At 38.4% G+C, this 22,326-nt stretch overlaps 1 protein-coding gene across 1 annotated transcript in view; it reads right to left on the bottom strand.

Moving 5' to 3' along the window:
- The window catches only part of TULP4 (TUB like protein 4), a 149,143-nt gene that overhangs the window by 39,881 nt on the left and 86,936 nt on the right, over window positions 1-22,326 (bottom strand). Inside the window, exons 3-4 of the mRNA XM_033512920.1 lie at window positions 13,831-13,959; window positions 13,355-13,516 (exon numbers count right to left, since the gene is read on the bottom strand). Of these exons, the coding sequence (XP_033368811.1) occupies window positions 13,355-13,516; window positions 13,831-13,959 (291 nt within the window). The remainder of the gene's footprint in view (window positions 1-13,354; window positions 13,517-13,830; window positions 13,960-22,326) is intronic.

Consider the following 22,326-nt stretch of genomic DNA (forward strand, 5'->3'; position numbering starts at 1 on the left):
CCCATTATTAAAAATATTGAAAAAACCCCAGTATCTGGCTGTCTTAACCATAATCATTACACGTTACAAATATTTAGTGTTAAATAGTTGCTGGGTTAAAACAGCAGCTGAAATTTACTACAAGCCTCAGAATACTGTTCTTAAATGTAAAAGCAAGAACTCAACCTTTGTTCATCTCACACTATCCTCCCTTTTGATCCCTTTTCCTATTCTTCTTCCACTTGTATCATCACATCTCATTTCACACTGTTCATTATTTCCACTGTTTTCACATGCACAACCACTTTCACTATTCACTTTCAAAACACAGCCACTCTCCTTCTGATCTCAAGAAAACAAACTTTAAAAAAGGTAAAATCCTACCAGTTGTCACTGCTAGCTTCTCACACCACTCTCAGTCTACTATAGATTAGTTTTCAACTAGTCTCCTAAAAGTTCTATAATTGTAAATACCTAAACAGAGAAGGTGAACCTCTATTGTTTCTGAAAATAGCAGTGCAAGAGTCTGCCTCCTAAAACCCTGCAGAAACATTTTATAATTGGGTAGGAATAAAATCTTTGGACTCATCACTCAACAGTTCTATCTCATCTCAATCTAAAGCTAATTATTTTGAGTAGCACTGCCCTCAAATAATTGAAAATTATTAAGTACTCAGTAATTTCCAATTCAGAACAGCTGTATGTCAGCATCTGGATTCTTGCACTGGAACTTGAGAGAGCTCTTTAGCAACCTAGAAATATCAGAGGGCACACTTCATCTCTTCAGCCAGGCTGTAGGTTTCAAGGAGCAGCTTTAAGATTCAGGGTTATTGTAGCAATACAACCTTTAAGATGAAAGCATTTATCAGCCTGATAGTCCTGCTGGCTGAACTCCTGCTGAAAGCTGTAAAAATGTCTAATGGTGTTATCATCCATAACATTACTTAGGTTATAAATGCCACGCTCAAGCTACTTATGTCAGATGAATAAAACTCTCTTGACCTTCAGACAAAGGGTTGAACCACAGGATATCCCAGAGAAACTAAGAGAACAGAGAAATTAAGAAGCTACATTTTAGATACTTAAAACTAGTTTGGTTTCTTTTTTTTTGGTTTTTTTTTTTTTGTGTTTGCAGATGTAGGATGTCAGACAGAATGTTGGAAAAAGGTAACAAGTTTTAGTGGTTTGTTAATCCTTGAAAACAAAAGTTAAGTGGTAATAAGAGTAATTTAATTACCCCCAAGTACTTATTTTGAAGTGGTTCTTTGGCCCCTTGCTCTGTTCTTCTCTTGACTCCTCTCCTTTCATACTGATTATTATTACAACCGATCTCATATGTATTACCACTTGCAGAATTGCATTTGCAGAATATGGAAAATCTCATAACCAAATACCTAAAACCACCCAATACATTCTGAGTGTGAGTCAGTACCACAACATAAATACAGTATGTCTTTACAAAATATCAAACACCACAAAGCCTACACTACAGTGAAGCTGCAGCTGATTAAAAGTCACACAAATGCAGGGTTCCTGTAGTGCCCAGATGCCGTGTGCGTTGAAGGGGAAACTGATAAACAGCATTGGGATAGCACACAAAGTTTTCCAAGTGTACCAAGAGTTGAAAGGTGGGTTCAGTTCTGAAACATGAGTGTCTCAGTTCTCCATGAAACCCAAGCTTGGGTGATTCCTATCTATTATAACAAATCTGAATACCTGAAAAATGCCCTTCACTGGAACATCCTGATCTCTTTAGTCTATGTGCTAACTTGAGATGAGTTTCACAACCTAGTTTTGGTAAATTAACAGGTTTTTCAACTAAAGATTTTTGAACTATCATCCATGAAACTTAGAAACAATTCAAGATTGCAGCTGCCTTAAATGCCCAAGTTATCAAATACACTTCAACTAACAGTCTGAAATACACCACTTACACTTCTAAAAGACATATGGTAAGCAAAAGATGAGGTATTTTGTTCTGAAGTATTCCTCTTTGAAAGACAACAGCGAATAAGCTAAAAATTCAGCTCAAGAGGAACAGCTTGGATGTGTTGTGTGGCTTTGCTACGTATGGATGCATTGTGCTGAACTCCACAGTTCCTGTAAGCTCTGTTGTGATGCTGCAATGCTCTGGACCAGACACAGGACCAGCAGAAAGTGGTTTGGCAGCACTGAGATCCAGAAAGCTACAAGAGAGTGACTAAAGACCTGGTACATTGAAGGTCCAGCTCAGGAGGCACACTATTTTGTAAAAGTATAGTTTTCTAAGAGTGGTGCTTTCTTTGCACATAACATTTTGTTGCTATTTCATTTGGTTTAATGTAAGTAAATTGAACTCATCAATGTGAAGAATGCTAAAGCTTTACGATAATTGGAATACATAGGAGGAGTAGAAGGCAGAATTATTTCCAATCTCAGGTATTGGTTGTACAAACTGAACAGTCAATACTGTTACAGAAAGATATCAATAAAACAAGATGCCTCTCTTCATGACATTTAGTACTAACACTGAAGGTTTCTAATGTTGCTGGTTAAACAAAACTCCCAGGAAATCTAATCAATACATTTTCAGAACAGGGGCTGTCATTCTGCGTCAGGGAAACGACCGAACCTTTGACTGAAGTTGAAGTTGAAGCATTAGAAGTTGGATCTGCTATAGCTACTGGAAGAAATATAAAGCCATTGGAGGCTACTTTAGGGTAGCAGTTTTAAAGTGAAATATTCCAGTATTGTGATGCTGGAACACTAAAAAAGGAACATGTGTCTGTTTTACTCCTGGCTCAGAAATTTTTAACAGATCCTCTCTGGCTTCTTACAAAGAACCTACATCTGACAACTCACAAATGCGAAACAACTCATAAACTCCATTAATTAAAACAGCATTGAAAATGAATCTAGCAAACTTGATACTAGTACAATCTGGTCCTTAAAACCCCACATTTTCGCATACAGACAGAACTTGCCTTGCAGGACCATGTGAGGTGCATGAACAGATTGCATCTAAATTCCTGGACACACTGAAACATTCTGAAAATTAACGTAATCTGTCATGAAATCTTAAGTGCTCTAATCTTCCCTAAGATGTGGCTAAGCTGTCAGTAACTCCACCGAGCAATTTCTCAAGTTACAGATCTTCCTTCTCCCATAGGACAGGTAGAGGCTTTTGGTTTTTAACATTCTCCAGGGTGGTACTTCCAAAGTTTGAAGGATTCCTCTTCCTACCTACTTGGCAAACCTTGCTCTTTCAGTATTATGTTTTACTCTCTGCCCTTGTGGATGCGTTTGGCACACACACCTCCTGAAATCTCGGAGCCATCGTGCCAGGCTGTACCAATGCTGCCACTTAACAGCTTGCCCTGCACAGCTCTGCATTCACAGCTGCCTCGTTCTGTGTTTTGCTCCATTGACCATCACCACCTCAAAATTTCCACCTGTCTTTATACTTTCTTCTGCAATATCCTCCACCATCTTCCCCCACAGGAAAAAACAGGCACCTCAGAAAGTACACTTTGCAAAAATGCTAATAAGGTCAACTGTTTGCACTGTCAGAAGATGCTGAGCAGTTCAAGGAAGCTGAATTAGTTCTGTTTGCTTTGATTTAGCCACCTGGACAAACATTAGTATTTATGATAGGAACAGCCTTCAAAGTTGTCACTGTCATACTGCCATCATACTAATAGAGATAAATCTACTTTCCTGATTCAAAATTAACTGAACTATAAAGTGATAAATAAACAAAATTATGGACCAACCTTCTATTTATGCAGGTAGGCTCAGTAATAAAGGAAGTATGGAAAAAATTATTGTCTTTGTTTTCATTCATTAGCCTAACAAAAGAATGTCAGTCTTGCCAAGGCTTAACTACAAAATTCTGCAGTCCATTTAGATGCAGTATTAGCATTTTGCATTCCTTGGGCTTCTTTTGTTTACTGTTTCTCCATCACATAGCAGGAGACAGTGCAGCAAACTCCTCTTAGGATACATTAGAAAGTGAAAGTTCGTTTTTTTCCTCAGTGTCATATTTCTGGCTTTCCTTTTTTTACCTCAAAATACAGAGAGAAATAAAGTAAAGCAGAGTGAGGGAGACAGCTAGTCTCCTGCTGAATACTTTTTATTTCCATTAAATATTCAGCCACTGTAAAATGATTTCCTGAACAGACACAAAAAGAGACATCATTAAAATTCACACACAAGCTCAGGGGGAAAGCACTAGATTTTTCTTGACTGATTTTATGTCCAAAAATCTTAGAACGCTCTTTGGACATGAGGAGTTACCAGCCCCACACACGGCTGGTACAGCCCTGGATCATTCAGCTAGCTGCATATATAAATATACACATAGTGGTGAAATTCTCATTTGAGGCCATAAATCCTTTCAAAAGCATCACTGCCTTAGTCACCTACTTTTGGGCTTGTTCATTCACTCTTCTACAAAGTCCATAGGATCTAGATAACTATTACAAAGCCATCCCATGAGAAGGCAAAGTAAATCCATCAGAGATCCTGACGACAAATCCGTTTAATAAATATTGAAATACTAAAATCTGGGGATTCAAACTGCACTGGCTTTATTTCTCTCTAAAATAGCATAATAATACTATTATTATATATATAATATATAATAATATAGCTGAATGACTGTAAATGAACTAGAGTCTTGCATGCCACTTCAGGAGTCAAAAACACTAGTCTTAAAACCAGGATCTGAAGGTATTAACTACTCTAGACATGTGGGGACAGAAGCAATTGTCCAGGCAAAGATCTTACATGAAATGTTATATGACAGATGTTAATTCATCCTGGCAAATGACAGGAAGACTAATTATTATACATACTTGTAATTACACCTGGACTAATTCTGACTTGTGTATTCCAGGCACACACATTTCTATATTCCTTCTTGACTCTCAAGACACTTTTCAAGAAAGCATCCTACAGCAATTAGATTTTTAAGTGAAGAGTTGCCCTCCTATATAGTGTTCACTGTATTAATGATATGCCTCAGCTTACTTAAAATGTGAAAAAAAAAAATCAAACTTGAAGCAGCATGCAAAATGAATAAAAGTCCAACAGCTGAACACCTTCTACAGAATATCTTCTGTGGCAAACAACTTGGACAGGACTCCAAGCTTGAACCACTGAACTCCCAGAGCAGAATTACTCTGGAATATTCTTTGAGCAGTGCTGTTTTCTGATGTCCCACAAAACTGCCAGGAAAGTCTGTCTCTGAAAACACATATTCTTCACAAATATGCAATTATATGTAGCAACTAAAACAACATCTGGTAGGAAAACACAATTAGTTTTACCAACAACCACTCACTCAGGAGAAGAAGTCAACTGATATGTTTAGCAGTCTCCTACATTATTCCCAAGTCAGGTTTTAGTTATTTCCTGAAAAATACGTTGACTGCTGAAGCTAAAATTTCATTCAGAGCCTTAGAAGTCTGAGAGTTTCTGCTGGGGTTTTGTGGTTTTCTTTCCTAATTGGAAATAGTATTACTTAGAAACAAGGACAGCACTCTCGTTTTCTCAAGTGAAAATGCAATACAAAGCAGTTTAGAAGTAATGTCCTTGCTGCTTTGAATTTCATACACAGAATCAAGAAGCCCCTGGGTTAAGCTATACACTAATGGAAGTTAGTCCCCAAGCTTCTGCCCTCTCCTTCTAAGTCTTGGATGCTGGCAGAGAGCAGTAACTCAATGTGGTCAGGAAATACGTGGAATGGGTGAGGTCAAGTGTAACTGAGTCAACACAGAGCCAGGCTGAGTAATAAACTGTTACCGAATGAGGCACTGAAGAAGAATGGCTATTCTCTTAAAAAGCAAGGAAAGCAAGGAAGGATTAATTCCTTCTCAGCTTGCCAACAATCCCTCAACATCTGAACACTGACAAGAAACTGGCTCCTGGACAGAGAACAGAAAGCTCAAGTTGAACCCATGCAGGATGAAACACTGACAGGAAAGGTTCTGGAGAATAAAGAGATACTGCTCCCACTTTCCAGTGGTATACTATCTCTTTTTGTCAAATCAATGGAAAGACTATGTGATATCACTTTCCAAAACTATCACCTTTCCTCTGCCATTTACTATGAAACTTAGTCTTGCTTTCCCAGACAAAACCTAGTGCAGAAATCCACAAATATCATACTCGAGATTCAATCACTCTAATCCTTGTTTTCTGCACCGAGGTTTCAGACTATTCACAGGCTTGAAGACATCTGACCCGAGTTCAAGACTCCATTTGGCTCCTGGTCTTCTTACTAAGCTTCCAAAAAATTGATGGATTAAGTAGCAGTGATGATAAAGTTCAAATCAATCACACTGGCAGCTATATTTCTTTTTAGCTGAAAAGACCTCAAAGCTCTAGATGAACCAAAGGGTTCCTGGGGCCAAAGTACTCTCAGCCAAGTGGCTTTGGCAGTGGAATAATGGACTCTTCCTAAAAAATGCTGTAAAACCTTCACAGTTTGGAGAGTTTTCCCTCTGTAAGAATTACACTTCCACTCACATGCCCTCTCCTGAACAGTTCAAAATCTGAACAAACAAAGCAATTTTCCTACCCTATATATGACTTCTGGAGAGAGCACCCTCCTGCAGAAGGAAGAATTTTTTCCCTACACTGCCTAAAACACAGCGTAAGTGCATGCTACTCCTTGCAGAGGTGCACTGCAAAACCTCATTCTTACCATTTGCCCTGGGGCTGAAGCATAGCACAGAGCTTTTCAAAACCACAAGTTCAAGTAAACACTCCCTGTCACAAAGAACTAAAGACTTCAGGCTATATAAGCAAAATCTTTCTGTAAAAGTGCCAGCAAGGTGAGAGGAGAGGAAAGCAACTTCTTTCTTCCTGACACTTCCCACACAGAGACTGGTCTTGTTTCTATTTGCACTCATCTTTACTTTGCTGACTCAAACATTGATGCTTCAAAAATGTAAAACAGCACTGGGTATAAAAATGCTAAGTGGACACATTAACTGAATAGCACAAGTTTTCATCTCTCCCTCCATCTCTGGCTTGTCACTGCCATCAACATCCTTCTATCCTGAGGGAGGCAAAGACATGGTAGAATGTGCAGCATTTAAACTTCAGATTCCAGTCAACTAAAATAGCAATATTGCGACCTGAGAGTCATAGGGAAGGAGTTATAAAGTACACTGCTGAGGCTGATCTCTACATCCTAGTACACTGTGCTTCCAAAGAGATGTAGAAATCCATTCAGGCATTTGCTTTTTCCTCTAACAAACATCAAATACCCTGTCTACAAGGACAAGCAAAACATTAAAACAGTTGTATTACTCCTTTCAGACAGAGTCATTAAGAGAAAAAATTCTGTGCAAGACTCATCTGAAACAGCCTTGACACGAAACACTGCAGGAGCTACTGAGAAAACGAGCCATGATGCCGTCAGCTCATAAACAACCCCCATGTTACAGCTCTCATGACTAGAACAAATGGCACCATCTCGTTAGCTCTCTCAGTGCCTTGCCTCTGCAGGCTGGATGAAGAGCATCCAGGGAAAGATTAGGCAAGGCACAGATGAAGCGAGTGGGAAGAAGAAAGCACATTGAAGTATCACCTTATTGCTCTGTTCCTCCAATTACCCACTCAGTAACTGTGCAGTACAGACTAGGCTTTTCTGGCAGGAAAAATTTGTCTGGAATAAACCCACAGATAGATGCCAAAGCTCCTGGAGCCGAGGATGAGCCCTAGAGGCTCCAAGGAGAACATCCTTGTTGCCTACCCTCCCCAAAACTCAAGGCAAAGCCTAAAATGTCTTCATCTGAGCACAAAAATCTGCAGTGTAGCTGCTCATTGCTAGTGAAAAAAGGAAAGCGCAACCAAGAAATGACACAGTGCACCAAGCTAAGTTTTCTCCTTCCTTCTTTTTGGAAGATGTCTTCTCAGCAGAATGATGCATAAAAACCAACTTGAGACAAAAAGGCAAAGGAAAAAACAATGCTAATGCAACTATACATTGATATCAGAAAAAAAGGGGAGGAAAAAAAAGAGATATCTATAATTTAGGAAATAGCAGCACAATACAGCTCGAAAACAACGTAATAAAAAGAGATGGGAGAAAGAAAGGCAAAATAGCACTTAAAATTCACATTACTTTTCCCACAAAATCTGTCACTATTATGTACCATCATAAAAATCAAGTCCCCCAAGCCAAAAGCAAAAACAAAGTGTTACTGGCTTCCATCATGTATAAATATATAAAACAAGAATACGAAATCTCTGCAAAAATATTTAAACATATTAAGTTTATATAAATCTCCCCCACTATTTTGTTTACTAAAGGCTGAAACAGCTTAGTAAATATTTACAGACCCCTTAGCACAAGTAAGCAGAAATCATTAATTTTAATAGCAAGTCTGCCACAAAGGTTTGAAATGCTTCTAAAAACAGTCCAAAATATTAGACAGTTAAGCTGTGATGGGTTTTATCTGTTTGTTTTATATAACAAACAGATTTATCTTGAAAGACAACCGAAGTCTCCTTCCCCTGTCCTCCTTTTGCATTTTAATGCTGCTGTTCAATTATGCAGCATGCAATGTTAAAATGCTTATATGCGATTTAACCATTGTCTGCAGCCCTTGTGGCTTGAATAAACTGCCTCGTTAATTAATGACACGTCTCAAATGCTATAAAAAGCCTCCAGCCATTTTTCCCAGTAATCTGAGTAATTCATCCATCAAGAAAAATAAGGCTTTCAGATCTTCCTCAACAACTGTACCTTGCAGTGCAATTTTGAGTGGCCCTAGTCACTGTAACCATCATTTGGTAGTCTCTACATCCAGAACTGCTGGGAGAAAACAATGCATTTTTGTATGTTGAGACCCAAAAATGTAATTATTCCCTGACATCTTTAAGGCTCCCTTATGTGAACCTATAAATCCTTAATAGGAACAAGAATTATTCTAATAAAGACCAAAATAATTGCTTACATTTTAAAATTTCACAGGCTGTAAGCTTTTTCATTTTGTCCTTCCTTTTCTTCATTCACAATAATTATGGTAGATAGCTACCATCCCCATGCTGCCCCAGTTGCCCCTTTGTAGCTCCCTTTCATCATTCTGTTAACTCATTAGAAGGCCATCTTCAAGATCTTTTCCCACATATCCAGATGTCTGAGAATAATTAAACTTGACCCATCTGACTACTGTAACAGTAAGGACTGCCCAAACTAAATGTGTGCTACAGCACCTGAATAAAACCAGAACAGGAGGGTGAGTGGGCAAACAAACATCTCATTTCAGAGCCACAGGCAAATGCAGATGTAGGTGAGAAGGCAACAGCAGGGCCCAAACAGATGCAACATTTTCAAACACTTATAAATTCTGTGGTTTTAAGCTGTGTTCTGGAAGCTAGGTGAGGCTACTATCCTTATTTCCAGCTTAGGAGCTGTTCAGAACACCATTTCCTCAAAAAGGATTGGATAATTTCCAACTGCAAATCATAGTTTACAGATGAAAATAGGGGATTCAAAAGCAGATTTATTAAAAGGGGATTTTTTAGGTAAAATTCCTGCCTAAAGGACTAAAGCCATAGCAAAACCCAAGAACTCTGAGAGAGAAGCTCATGAAACACCTGATGCCACCTGTAACCATTCGACAGCACTTCTTGTTAATCAGCTCCTACCTCCCGTGAGAGCTGTGGCTGCCACGGGGCAGCTGCTGGGCACAGCACGGTGCTGCTCCTACCCAGGGTCACGTATGGCACCGTGTGCTGTGCCAGCACAGGGACCCCACCCAGCCCCACTGCTGGGCCCAGGAACAACACACATCCCCTTCTTCACCGGGAGCTCCATTCTGCGTCCTGGGCTCCACCCTGATGCACTGCAGGAAGGGGGAAGGAACTGAAGCCTTCCCCTGCCTCCTGCTTGTCACGGAAAAAAGATGCTGAAGCGTCTCCGTGGTTGCCATGGGAATAGGATGGCAAGTGCTGGGAGCAGGAGTGAGTAACAGCTTAGAAACTGCCTCTCTGCACAGCAACTGCAAGCTTCAAGAGACTTCTAAAAAAACAACATACAGAGCTCCTGCACCCTGCGTTGTGTTTGATACAATGGAATTCATCTGTTGCTGGCCTCACTGTTTTCTTCCAGTGCATTTTAAGACCCTTCAATGCACAGAATATCTGTTCCTAACATGGTGCTGGCTTTTCTCTTTCACTGAGAGCATAATTTTGTCTGATGAGGCACAGAAGAGGCTGAACCTTGGGGCCTGTATTTACACATTTTTAGTACTCGTGCATGTCGCATCACAATGGGACCACGGACAACAGCTGTACCCAGCAGGATGCAAATCAAATTAGCCTACCTGCTTATAAACTTATTTTCAAAGCAAACAGAAGGAAGCATGCTGGCAAAGTTCACCTATACCTGCATGTATACATATACCTGTCATGTCCTAGTCAAACAAAATCCTGTGTAGTCCCTGAATTTCCAGAAATAAAAGCTTACAACAGGAAAAAGGAAGGGGGGGGAAAAACAGAAATGGGCACTTACAGCTGTCAGAAAAGTCTAATAATTTGTACTAGCAGAGATGCAGGGACCAAATATAGGTTACTAGTACCTCCTGGGATAACCAGGAATTAAAATATATTAATTCATTTTCACTGAGGATTTCCTCTATTGGAGAGTGATTTCCCTTTTCACACACAGAAACAGCAACAGAAACAACCCCAGGGAAGTTCAAGGAGTTATACTATATTGCTATCAAAGAAGGGATAATCAAACCCTCTACAGTTCTCACCCAGTTCTCTGACACTCTCTCCATCATGAAGAGAGATAATCTCTTTAATGGGTAAAATATAAGGAGAAGGAGAGGGAAAGGGTGGCCTGAAGGCAGCAGGAGTTGACAGAAAAATGTCTCTGCAAGCTCAGCAAACAGAGGGAGATAAAGCACTGGACAGTGTATTGTATGGCTTGTGGGTTTAGGAAAAATCCTCAATTACTTATTGACATTGCTTCTATAATTATAAATAAACTCTTTGGTTAGACAAAAGTCAAGTATTTCTCACTAATAAAGTCCTCAATCTGCTTGGTATATACATTCCCTCCTTGAAAGTAAGCATGAGACAATGCTGCAGAACTGTCTCAAGACAGGAAACAGTATTCTCTGATATTTAAAATTTATTTTTCATTTCAAATATACTTTTCATCCCTACATGATCATAGGTGAGCCTGCTCACCAGAAAAATACTCCACATGACTTCTACAATCTCTTGTAGCCACGAAAAAAAAACATTTAAAAGCTGCAAGGAAAATCCTACTCCTGAGCAATCCCATCCATCCAAGTTTAACACAAGCATGGCACTCAGTGTCAGACAGAGAGACAGCAGCCTGAGAGACAGACAGACTATACTGAGCAAATTTCTATCAGGACAACAGAAAATGGATTCTGAACAATACAATCCCCCTGGAAATGTAGATTTTGAAGAAAATAGTGTTAAAGGTCATGGGACCATGGAGTGTAATACTTTCCAGGAATACTTTCACTAGCAACCTTCATGGTGCCAGAGGGGTAACAAAAAGAACAGTAGGAAAATCTAAATTTAAATGTCAACATTTATCTTTCAGTGACTGTACTGACAAGCAGAGTACATTAAGCAGCAATAGGGAAGATGCTGAAGCTACTCTAGACTAGAATAGTATTCTGTTCTCATTTGCACATATAGCAATCAGGAGAAAATTGAGGTAAGGCAATAAGCTAGTAAGGGTATCCATTTCCATAAACACTTATTTATGTAATGTATGCAACGTCCTTCCCCCCATATTGCTATTTTTAGTTTGAACTGAGCATAGTCTCTCACCCAGCACTTCTGTGATTCATATTTCCTCGTGCCTCCAGAGGCAAGTACATCTAAATATATTTCAGAAGATCACTTCTTTTCACCAGCTCTGGAGAATAGTACAAAGATCCATCATCACTTAACATGCAAACCCCTGCAAACCACACAGTTAGAGAGAGCTGTGCAGAGTAACATCAAGCTTGTGGCTGGTTTGGGTCTCTGTTTCAGTGAGTTTGTCAGTAGCAGAGTCTGTAAGTCAAGCAAGTCATTTTTACATAGCTGGAATTGGCCATTATGTTCAAAAGCATTTATCTGGACTCTGAACAAGTGTTTGTTTCCTGGAATAACCACTTATGGAGCATCCAGATTAGAAAGTACAAACATATTGGCTAAACTGAATTAAAGGCAGTCAGCCACTCCAAATTAAACACTCAAGTGAAGATATTTCCAAATACAGTAGCAACAACTGAGCATCACACAAGTGGGGTAGCCTCATGTTAAAAACATAGCACTGAGAGCTATTAGATCTTAGCTTCCCTTCCTACTTCTGCTGCTTGTCTCTTCCTCTTGATCTCAAGTAAATTATTTATTGTCAAGATTTACATTTCCCTAGATTCAAAAAAGAGGCAGGCAGACTCCCTGGCTTTAAAAAGCAGTGCTGCAATTATTAATTCATTATTCTTTGCAGAGTACTCTAAAATTATTAGATGCTGCTGCAGAAATGTATATTATTGGTGCTATTATATTCCACTAGCAACTCCCAAAATAACTCTACCTTGGACGAATTTATAGTATTCTGAATTCAGTGGTACCTTGAGCCTTTATCCAATCTTTCCATGGCGGTATAAAATGAAGGAAGGAAAACAATCCAGCTGTGATCCTAACAGGGTTCCTCTTTGCACTATTTATATTAGTTCAGTAGTGAAAGGCAAGGAACCAATGTAAATCCTGCAAATGAAACCAGCACCCCAGCTCCAGCCAGGCTGTAAATGGTGCTGTGTCCACTATCACAAAATTCTTTAGAAAAATGGTAAAGAAGATTTTTTTAACTGGCTTTTTCAAAGCTCGGCAAAATTTATTCTTTTAAATTTTATTTGCATAAAGTTGAGACATCTCTTCAACACTCAATTACATACATTTTCTTATGTGAATGCAAGATATAACCACAGGAACTGCTGGAACTGCTTCTGCTGCAAGGGAAGACTGGACAAATCAACACAGAAATGACCAGTCAGATGTTTAATAGTCCAAGCTGTATATCTGGGAAAATTCATTTATAAGATAGCTGTAACAACAAATTAAGGGTACAATTAACAGATTCCTGTCTCAAACAACTAACTTTGAATAAGACTGTGTGTGAATCAGGGTGGAAAGTGATGACAGGGAACTTGCTGCACTATTATATTCGCCTAATAAGCACAACAGGATTAATTCAATTTTCATTATCAGTGGGAGCAGCAGTTTTGATGGAAACTGATCTTACCAAGTGACCATTTCACTTGGCAACTTTTTAAGAGGTGTATTCTATAGCATACCCATGCAACCCAACTGACACCCCTAAATGCCCCATTTTCATTACCTGTTGGTCATCTGGAGTCCATATGCCACAGGTGATTTGACTCTCCAAGTTTATTTCTGAAGACCAGTGTCTTTGTCCGCTGACTGAACCGACCAGCACAAATCCATCTCTATAGGAGATAAGTGCCTGAGTTCCATCATGGCTCCATGTAAAGTCGCTTACCTTAACATATCAAAGACAAGAAATTTATATATGGGCCACGTAGGACTTTCTTACTGTTTTAATAAAAGGCAGCAGTGCACAGAACGAGATAGGCCAATTATTAGCCCAGCTGAAGCTCTGATGTAAGGCCTACTGGAGAAAGCACTCTGCTTGCCAGGTGTCTTTGTGACAATTCTTCCATATTCCTTTCAATAAAGAAATGTTTCGTTTTCTCCTGTGCTTTTTGAAAGGTATAAAGTACCATTCCTTGTCCTCTTCATTTGGCCTCTAAGGACCTGATCACTCTTGACTGCAAAGAAAACATGCATACCAACCTGTGCCCCACGATCGTTCACAAGCTCCACAGACCATCTGCCTTCATACTGTATCCAAACAAATATTCCTCCATCTGCATCGCAGGTTGCTAATTTCTGGAATGGTTCATTCCATCTCACCAGCACAACCTTAAAAGATTACAAACAAAAACAGCATTACCAAAACTGCGTGTTGGGCTAACAGCTATTTAACAAGAACCAGTAAAACAACACTGCCAAATAAATATCATCGCATTTAAACCCTAAAGATGCACAAAATAGCAATTTTCAGCCCAGCATTAGGCTCCTCTTGAGAACAGCTGGTATCATTTTGTCATGGTTGTCAGGAAATGCACAATCTCTCACCGTCAGGCCTTTTTGGAAGGCACTGAGCACTTTCAATAAAATCACAGGGAACACTGGAGCACAGGACTCCATTATAGAAGCTGCAAACAGGAAGCCCTGCACACATTATCCAACAGTCCCTCAAATGATTCCCCCAATTTAATCCCAGAGACTGTCAGAATCTTCGTCAAATCATTACCTCTTGCTGACTTCAAATAAAGTGGCATGCTCTGCACACAATTCAAATACTCAGATTCAAAACAACCTGAGAGTCTCAAATTATTAAAAAATAGAAATTTCATAGAGAAGTTGCTCTGCTACTGAGTGCAGAAGGAATACAAAGCAGCTTTGGATTCTTCTCTCCACAACAGAGCTATCTGAGCTTTTGTGGAAAATCTAATCAAGTCTAAACCTACCAAATTGCTTTCTCATTTTTAATTAATACCAATTTAACAAACACAGTATGTCTCGAGATCTCAGTATAAAACTGAAAAAAGCATGTCATCCGAGTGCCTGAAGCAAAAATTAGCAGTAGAACAATTTACCTTCTGTTAGTGACTTTTCCTTAAAAAAGTTCTTTTCCCAATTAGTTTTATTTCAAAAACATGCAGATATATATGGGACACTTACATTCATACACAAGTAAATTCCCCCCCAGCTATTTTATTGAGACTAGAGTATGCAAACAAAGTAAACATATATTAAATACTCAATTAGTAGAGTGTCATTTCAACTACTTAATAAACATCCAGCTGTAATGACACTTTTTCATAAAACTAAATGGATAATTAATCATCTAAAAGCAAAGGCAAAATTTTCCTGAAATATGTTTTGCTGTTTAGAGAGATGGACTGATCCTCCTAAAGATTCCAGTCCTAAGATGAGCTCTAAGTAGACAGACCCTTCCTGCTCCACAAGGAAATCAGGAGTAGGATATAAATATGCATACCTTAAACCTAAACTTGACAGCTGAGGGATGATCTTACACTTATTTAGTGAGTGCTACACTTATTCAGAGCGTCAAGGTCACAACTTAAGAATGTTAAACTGTAATCAGTGGAGCTCACCAGCCTGAAGCATCAGCCCTAGAACCTTTAAACAACCACAGGAAAACCATTTCTTCATTCATATGCAAAGATTATGGGGAGAAGCAAATATGACAAAACACACTGTTGTTACACAGCTGAGAAGAATCCCATTTGAGATTTTGCAGAAAAACACTGGCTTCTACTTAATAAAACCTTGCAGCTGCACTCTAAGTCACCAGTCCTGTTTCCAGTTGGGCAAATTATACAATGCCCCTAGATGGATTATATCACACTCAGCTTTTTAAAAGAATTCTCAGGTTGGAAGAGCAGTTAGTAAAATATTCCATTATAGCAATGCAAGCAGATGCATTTGGTTGGAGGTTTCACTCTGTCCCTTCCATCTAAACAAAAGTAGCACAGATTTGTCAAAATTTTGTTTTCATTTTGGTATAAATCCAATGCACAGAGCCATAATTACATTCATCCTGAGGTAAAATGCAACAATGACATGAGTGTATTTGCCAGAAATACCTAAGAGTATTATGAAAGACGTAAAGAAAAACTCAAAGATAACATTGAAAAAATCTTCATCTTTAAAAGCTGGGAGCTGCTAAGGCTAATGATGACCATTAATGAGTGGAAGGTACTTATCACCACTAAAACACTGATCTTTAAACACTTAGACACTACTCATGTTTCACAGATCATGCCAAATGGATTCTCCATCATAACAGAATAAATTTCTAGACAAAATTTAGGGGAAAACAAAAAAAAGAGAACTAGTTGTTCAAGTAACATGAATGCTTTAGCAAACACCATAAAAAATGCTACTACTTAACTTAAAATTTCCCTGTTTAGTCTGGCAAGGATTTGAGATAAACACACAATTTTACAGATCAGACACACAAGTTGACTTTATAATAGCAATTACAGGCAAAGTGACAACAGTTACTTTGTTGAGTTTTGTTTCTTTTCTATTTTAAATAGGAATCTTGTTAAAAGTTCAAAATTTTAATTCAGATTCTATAAAACCTGTCTTTTGTTTAGATTTGATAAAACATCCAAGAGTACATTTAAAAGTAAACAAGATTAACTAGAGCCATCCATCCATCTCAATTAGATTCAAATTAGTAACTTCTGAAATAAACTCCTTGCTCTATAATCAGAAATGAAAGCAGGACAATGATTTTTCTATGCCTTCTGATAATAACTTCATATGGAAGCAAATTTGTAATTTGAAAATTCAACTCATTTAAACACAGAGTAAATGTTATTTTACAAAGTAATTTTAAAGACGCTGCCGTAATTTACACTTAACATCTGAGTTCAGGTGCTGAGTCCACAACTGCTTTGAGTATTTCCAATTTCATTTTAGACACTTAACACGCTGAAGAAGAGATAAAAAAAGGAAGGATTGCCCTTAGTATTAAGATGACTTTTGGCTTTTATGTTGGTTCAAATGTAAAGTATATGAAAACATGTCCTATTGATAGCCCACTTAAATAACACATAAGCTTGAATTACCCCTCTACAAAGAGGAATTTTACTGCTAACCCATAAATGCAAAGATATCATTACTTTCACTAACAGCTTCAACTCACACAGGACTCATTTTTACTTCTGCCTTTATGGTCCTCTGTTTTCTACTTAGCATCTTCACTCAGGTACTGAAGGTCTGAACTGTTTTATCTTGTACTCAAAAGAGAGAATGTTGGTACACAAAATTAAGCCGTCTCTGGAACGTTTGGGGTCCACACAGACTTTCTAGATTGTCAAATTATTTTTGTTTATTTGTTGGTTGGTTGTGGGTTTTTTTAATTCTATAAAAAATACAAATTGTGGTCGTTCTACTCTTAAAAAAAAAAAAAAATGTAACACAGGTATTAATCAGCTTCTAAAACACTGTCTCAAACAGGGTATGATCTCTCATTAATAAAATTTGGCCTGAGATATTAAGTACAATGTAAAGGCCAACAATTTGCCCCTAACTAAGATGCTTTCCACAAAGCTGTGAGCTTTTGAGTCAGTCCTGTGTTTTCTTTGAGGTCCTTTTTATACAATGAATAGTGGTAGAAAAAATTGTTTAAAAAGTTCATCATTCAGGACCTTCAACATCTCTGGCTTAACTGGCAACTTGATGTTCAGGAATTAAATTTAATTAATCCTACATGTGCTAAACTCTACCCAAGAATTTATTGCATACTTTAATGCTGCTAACAATGTTATTATCTACTTAAGATTTTAGACAAGAAATCTTGAGTAACTGCAGTTTTGGAGTAGCAAGTGTGTGATTTACAGTAACTGATCTCTTCCCAACAGAAACCAGGCTTAGTAATCTAAATATACTACATGCTATTGACACTTCTAATAATTTTTTCACATTTTCTAAAATAACACAAGACCACTAAAATCCAAAGCATTCGGAGAGCTTTTGTTATTCCTTATTTCAATATGGTTTTTGAAGGAGATAATTGAAAATATGACGCAAATCAGTTTTGCAAGAGCAAAACTCCTTAATCTAGAATACCACACAAGTGTCATTACTGAAATCTTATTTCTGTACATACAGTACATAATTGCCAGAGAAGCAAGGGAGAAATATATACAAAAAAATATAAGGGGTAAGTAACTAGGGCAATTAGTTCCTAGAGCTCCTTACCAAATTTAGATAGATTTTATTATGGATATACTGTAGTGAGTCACAGTGACTCATTTTTTTAAATTTCTGATCCTCAATCCATTTTTCTGGGGAGAGGCATATGCTCTAAAGATAGAGGTCTTCTCCAGCATTCATTTTCACATATGCTATGGAGATGTGCTTGCACATGGACTGCCACAGCAACAGAGAGCAGAGAATACTCCATGCCAATGTTTGATTACAGCACGATCTGCAACACCTGAAGAGCCATGTTCCTGTATCTGCCATGAGCATTTCTGCAATTACAAGTGAAGCTGACATCTTTGCAGGGTGCACAGGATGTGATGCATTATAACTCCATGTGGAATGGCTGGCCTTTCCCTCCCCAGATAAATCATACTACATTTCTAATGCTATTGTAACTGAAATAGGTCCACCCTCCAAGCAGTGACAGCACAAGACCTAACTGTTCCTAGGACAGAATAAGGAAGGAGATTAAGCTACTGCCTACAGTAGCAGAGTACAGGACTCAGTCTATCCAAAGGCTTCCTTCGATCCTACGCTTTTAGGAAAGTGCTCAACTTTTTAAAGGAACATATAAAGGTTGAAAGAAAGCATTGACAAAAGGGACTGGACAATCTACCTGGAATCACAGAGCATCATCTATTTGCTTGATCAAGTAGTCCTGTTATGCAACTCCCTAATAAATACATTGATCTTCACTCATGGTTAAAGTATGGATAAATATGTGCATAAAGTAGGTGCAACATACTGGCACACATTACAGTTTATTAATGGACACAGAGCCGAAAAAATCTGTGCCTATATTTATCAAAGGAAAATATGTGTGTGCAGTAGGGAGCACAAATGGAACACATGTACAAGAACCAAAGAAAACAATGACCATCTTTACATGCTACTGTATTTCAGTACTTCTCCTTCCACTGTACAGAGAGATACAGCTACACATATATACAAGTGTATATACATTACATACATATAACATGGGTATGTGCAGGAATACACATCCCCATCAATCCTAGAGGAGCCTGTGCCAGCTTTGTACATTCACTAGTTAACTAACTGAAGTTAGTCAACTGAAGTGGGTTTCTGTAACTAAAATATAATTTGAAAGTTGGAACAAGCACCCAGAATAAGCAGTAGAGTTGTAGTTAACGAATTATTGCTTCTCACTATACTTTACCAATAACCAATATTTAGTTCTAAATGGTACTGCATATGTTTAATTCAATGCAACATTTAACTGTCTTTTAAATGTTAATATTTTTTAAATGAAGGTTATCTGAGTTTTCTCTCCCCTAATTTCTCATGCTGCAGATTGTTAGCAATTGTTCTTACTTTCACCTTCTCTTATGACCTTTATTTTGTGCCATTACAATAATGTCAGGATAATTCTCTCCATTCAAACTAATTCAATCACACAAAGAGCACCAAGCAAGCATTTCTCCTACTAGTAACACCAGACAAAAAAGCAGCAGATGCAGTAGACAGTGAGTTGGCAACACCCATCTTTCCTATCCTCCTTGTCTTCTATTGCATTCTCTGATGATACACTCCCTATCTCTCCCACACCTGCAGAGCTCTGACTTTTTGTTTCCAGTGACATTACAACTGGATGGAAGTGCCTCATTTGCATATGGAGCTGTCACTTTTCAAGGTATGATACCCATCAAAGAATTATTATTACTAAGAAGAAACTACTATTATTAATAACAAACACTGTGTTGCACCTACAGAATGGCAAATCTATAATGGCATCTATGTTTCTTTAGAAAAACTGCCAACTCGCAATAGGGGCTGCAGGTTACAGTGGGAGTAGAGGAATGGCAAATGAGTTCTGGGAGACAGAAAACACCACCCAAATTCTTCATGCTTCTCTAGTCTAAACAATGAAAGTGAGCTATCCCCCTAGAAGGGCTGAAGCAGCCTCCAGCTATCTGAGGGACAGAGGTCATGTAATATCCCTATCCCTGCCTTGGGATAAGCTTTGGTCAGTGGTGCCCTGCGCCAAGGGCATGGCACCTGCTCACAGCCCCCGGGGGTTTGGCTGCTGCCACCAGCACAACTTTCCACTGCCACTTGTACATCCTTTATCCCAGGATCCTACATTTTCATTGAAACAAGTGTATTATTCTGCACCTGCTGTCATCTCATTTGTTCTGCTCTTTGAAAAGGAGCTTCAATTTTTATTTTTTTTAATTTTTTTTAATTTTTTTAAGCTTACAATCTGATTTCATGGTACAGCACTGTCAATAAGCTAAGCATGTCACCTGAAGACTTAGCCTTGTCCTAAATTAAATCCGAGGTAAGGCTGGACCAGCAAGAAAGTGCTGACCTTAACGAAGATGAAAGGTCCAGGTCCAGCCCTGTACCTTCCTCTGACCACAGACTTCTCTGTGGCTTTCATGTGAAATTCTATTGCAAATTCCAACTCAAACACCTCAGGTTTTTAACCTGAAGTAAAGTACAATGGAGGGATACATTAGAAGCTCTGTGCAGTTTTTTTGGATGTGCTTGCTCTAATTTTTTCCCCCCTTTCTCCTTGGTGTTTGTTTTCATAATGCTCAGGGTACACACCAGGCTGACAAAGACTCGGATCACCTGTGCAGCTGCAGAAAGAGAAATGTCCAGGAAGGAGCTGGACAACAGCAGCAACCCTCTGAGTACATGCAGGGGAAGCATTCATTCTCCCAGAGGTTACTCATTCTGTGTGAGCTCTGTGAGTGGCTGGTAGCCTCTGCAAGTAACAGTGCAGTTGCTCACCCACTGGGAAGAATGTTGATGCTCCCCAGCAAGTTTTGTGTATTTACTTTGCAGATGAATGACAAACATAGCTATTTTTAAAAGGTATCTTCAGGTTGGCATCCAACCCACCACATGTACCTATTTTTGAAAGGTATCATACGTTAGCATCCAATCCCCAATGGATACCAGTCTGATCTTTAAAAACTTGAGGAAATGATTTTGACAAATAGACAATGGCAAAATAAAGTATTTTGAGAACTGCTTTGAGGAAGGAATGTCTTTAATGTAAGATGCTATCTTAAAAATACCTAGACTGTCAACATCTCACTGAATACATTTAGGGGCCTTGATAGTAAAGTGACAAAATGAGGACTCGGAAAGGCTCTAAAGCTTTACAAGTCTCCTTACATTCCCTAAGTGATACACTTCATTTCAAGAAATACACTCTCTTCAATGGCTATTAGTCCCAAGGATTTGCCACATAACCATTTTATTTGTTCACAGAACACAAAATGTGTTACATTATTGCCTATTTTAGAGAAAAATATGCCAAAGACTCTTCATAGGTACCAAACAAGAATGAATGAAGTGGCTCACAGCTCTAAAGGAATTACACTTTTCACTTTGGACTTACCACATTTAATTGTGACTTCAGAGAGCCACAGTTCTCTGTGGGGATATTAAAAACAACCCACACCAATGGAAATTAGCATCATCCAAAGTATATCCTGTCCATATGTTTGGGCAGCAAATTTGACAGGCCAGAACAGAAAGCTGCATGTGAGAAAAATAACAGGTGATATGAATCTAACATGGATGAGAAGATGTTGGTATCCAGCTACTTGTTCTCAGTTAAGTAAGTCTGTTAACTATTCCTTCAAAGGCCATTAAAGAAAATAGCCGGTTATAATGTGAAAGAAAATAATTAAGGCATGAAAAATTAAGATTTAATCACCCATATGCACAAGATAGTTGCACACTATTATGTTCTTGGAAGGGAAATTGGCAGAGGTCTGCTCTTCTCTCATCTTGCAGACAACAGTGTGACAGTGAGAAGATCTGTGGTGTCCTTTTGACTTCCTTCCCTTCACAAGGATTCTCAAGTCCCAAAAGCTCTTTCACAGAAAAGACAGCTGTTTCCACAGGAATATAATTTTGAAGTTATGCCACACTCAGCTCCATTGAGGCAAATTCCTTTATAGGATGCACATTACTACCACTGTCTCTTGTCAATGGTCATCCTGTACTTAGGCTGCTAGATATGTCTGTTTAATTTCCCATACATACTCCCTATAAACGCAAGGGCAAGTCCAAGTGAAATAAAAATAAATCAAAGCTGAATGTTGATAAAGATGAGCAAAGGATAAAATAGTACTTTCATCTCCTTCCTTTGTAAGAAAAAGGTTTCACTTCATTGTAGTTTCCATACAGATAAAACACCATAATAAAGAAAGCAAAGACAACTATTCTAGCTAAAGATGAACAACCATTTTGCTGTAAGATCAAAACACCAAGAACAATTATAGTTCCTCCTCTTTCTAGAAAATCTGATGAGAACCCTTAGGAAAGGTTCATTCCTGTTAAAATAAGACACATGCAATAACTCTGCTGAGCTGGAAGTTCCTTGGGTTTGAGCATCTACAGCGGAGTATTTTCCCACAAGAAAATTAAAAAAGCAGTAGATTTAAAATCTCTGGTATTTAGTCTACATTAACTTAAAAGTACATGAGTCTAATGCTC

This window comes from Parus major, chromosome 3 (genome assembly GCF_001522545.3).
Source record: "Parus major isolate Abel chromosome 3, Parus_major1.1, whole genome shotgun sequence".
Taxonomy (NCBI): Eukaryota; Metazoa; Chordata; class Aves; order Passeriformes; family Paridae; genus Parus; species Parus major.